At 61.4% G+C, this 906-nt stretch overlaps 1 protein-coding gene across 1 annotated transcript in view; it reads right to left on the bottom strand.

Annotated features, from left to right (window-relative positions):
- Positions 1-388: 388 nt before the first annotated feature.
- FZD5 (frizzled class receptor 5) overlaps positions 389-906 on the bottom strand; it is a gene marked incomplete at its 5' end in the record, with an annotated part of 2,651 nt that continues 2,133 nt past the window's right edge. Inside the window, one exon of the mRNA XM_009637494.1 lies at positions 389-440. Within this exon, the coding sequence (XP_009635789.1) occupies positions 389-440 (52 nt within the window). The remainder of the gene's footprint in view (positions 441-906) is intronic.

The raw sequence follows: 906 nt of genomic DNA, 5'->3' as shown, positions 1-906 counted from the left end.
GTCAGGGCGCCACGCTTGAAGGAGGGAAAAAAAGGACTCAAGTTATGGCTGGGTGGTTACATACATGATCACCACTCAGGACACAGGGAGTGAGGGGGGAGAAATTAAAAAATCGGGTGCTTTCACAAGCAGGCTGAAGCCAGAGGCAGCCACCTCTCACCAGCTGTGCCCCATCCCAGAGCCCCTCGCCCTCGCTGCGTTTGGTGAAGTTGACAGCAGCCTCCTCCACCCCCCCAAATCATTCAATTTACTTATCAAAACCCAGCTGTCACCACCGCTTAATGCCCGGCACCGTTTCTGTCAGTGCTCTGCTGCTGCCTAACCCAGGGAAGTGCAAAAGGCTTGGGAAGCTGGAGGAAAGGGAGTATGAGCACTCTGCTGAGTTTTCCTAAATTAACTGTTCACTCTCAAACCTGGCACTGTCTCCGACAGAGGCGCAGCTTTGAAAAAAAGCAGCAAGAAGTGTTGAAGCTGGCTGGAAAACCCAGCTGCTCCCCGGGAGCGAGGCAGGCTGCCGCTTGGCTCGGACACCCCCCCCGCCCCATGCACACACCACCCACCCGTTGCAGAAGTGCAACCACCCTTTTAGGGCTGGTTGTGCCACGCTCAGCTGCTGTGCCACAGCCGACAGGCTGGTGGGCAGGGCGCCGGGGCTGCCTGCCTCACCCCAGGTAACCCCCACGCCACGAGGGAGACGCGAGAAACTCACCCCGCTGCAGAGGCGAGCGGCGCGGAGCAGCATCCACCCCTTCCCAGGGCACACGGCGGCTGCTCTTGGTGCCAGAGCCAGCGGTCCCCCGAGCTTCTTGCAAACCCCATGCTGCGGCGACGGCAGCCCCGTCACCGGCGCAGCCCCTCAGCTCTCCGCGGCGAGTGGAGCCGGCCGCCCATCGCAGAGCAGGAGGG

Source organism: Egretta garzetta, unplaced genomic scaffold (assembly GCF_000687185.1).
Source record: "Egretta garzetta isolate BGI_Z169 unplaced genomic scaffold, ASM68718v1 scaffold474, whole genome shotgun sequence".
Lineage (NCBI taxonomy): Eukaryota > Metazoa > Chordata > Aves > Pelecaniformes > Ardeidae > Egretta > Egretta garzetta.
This window is presented reverse-complemented; position numbering and strand designations above follow the sequence as displayed.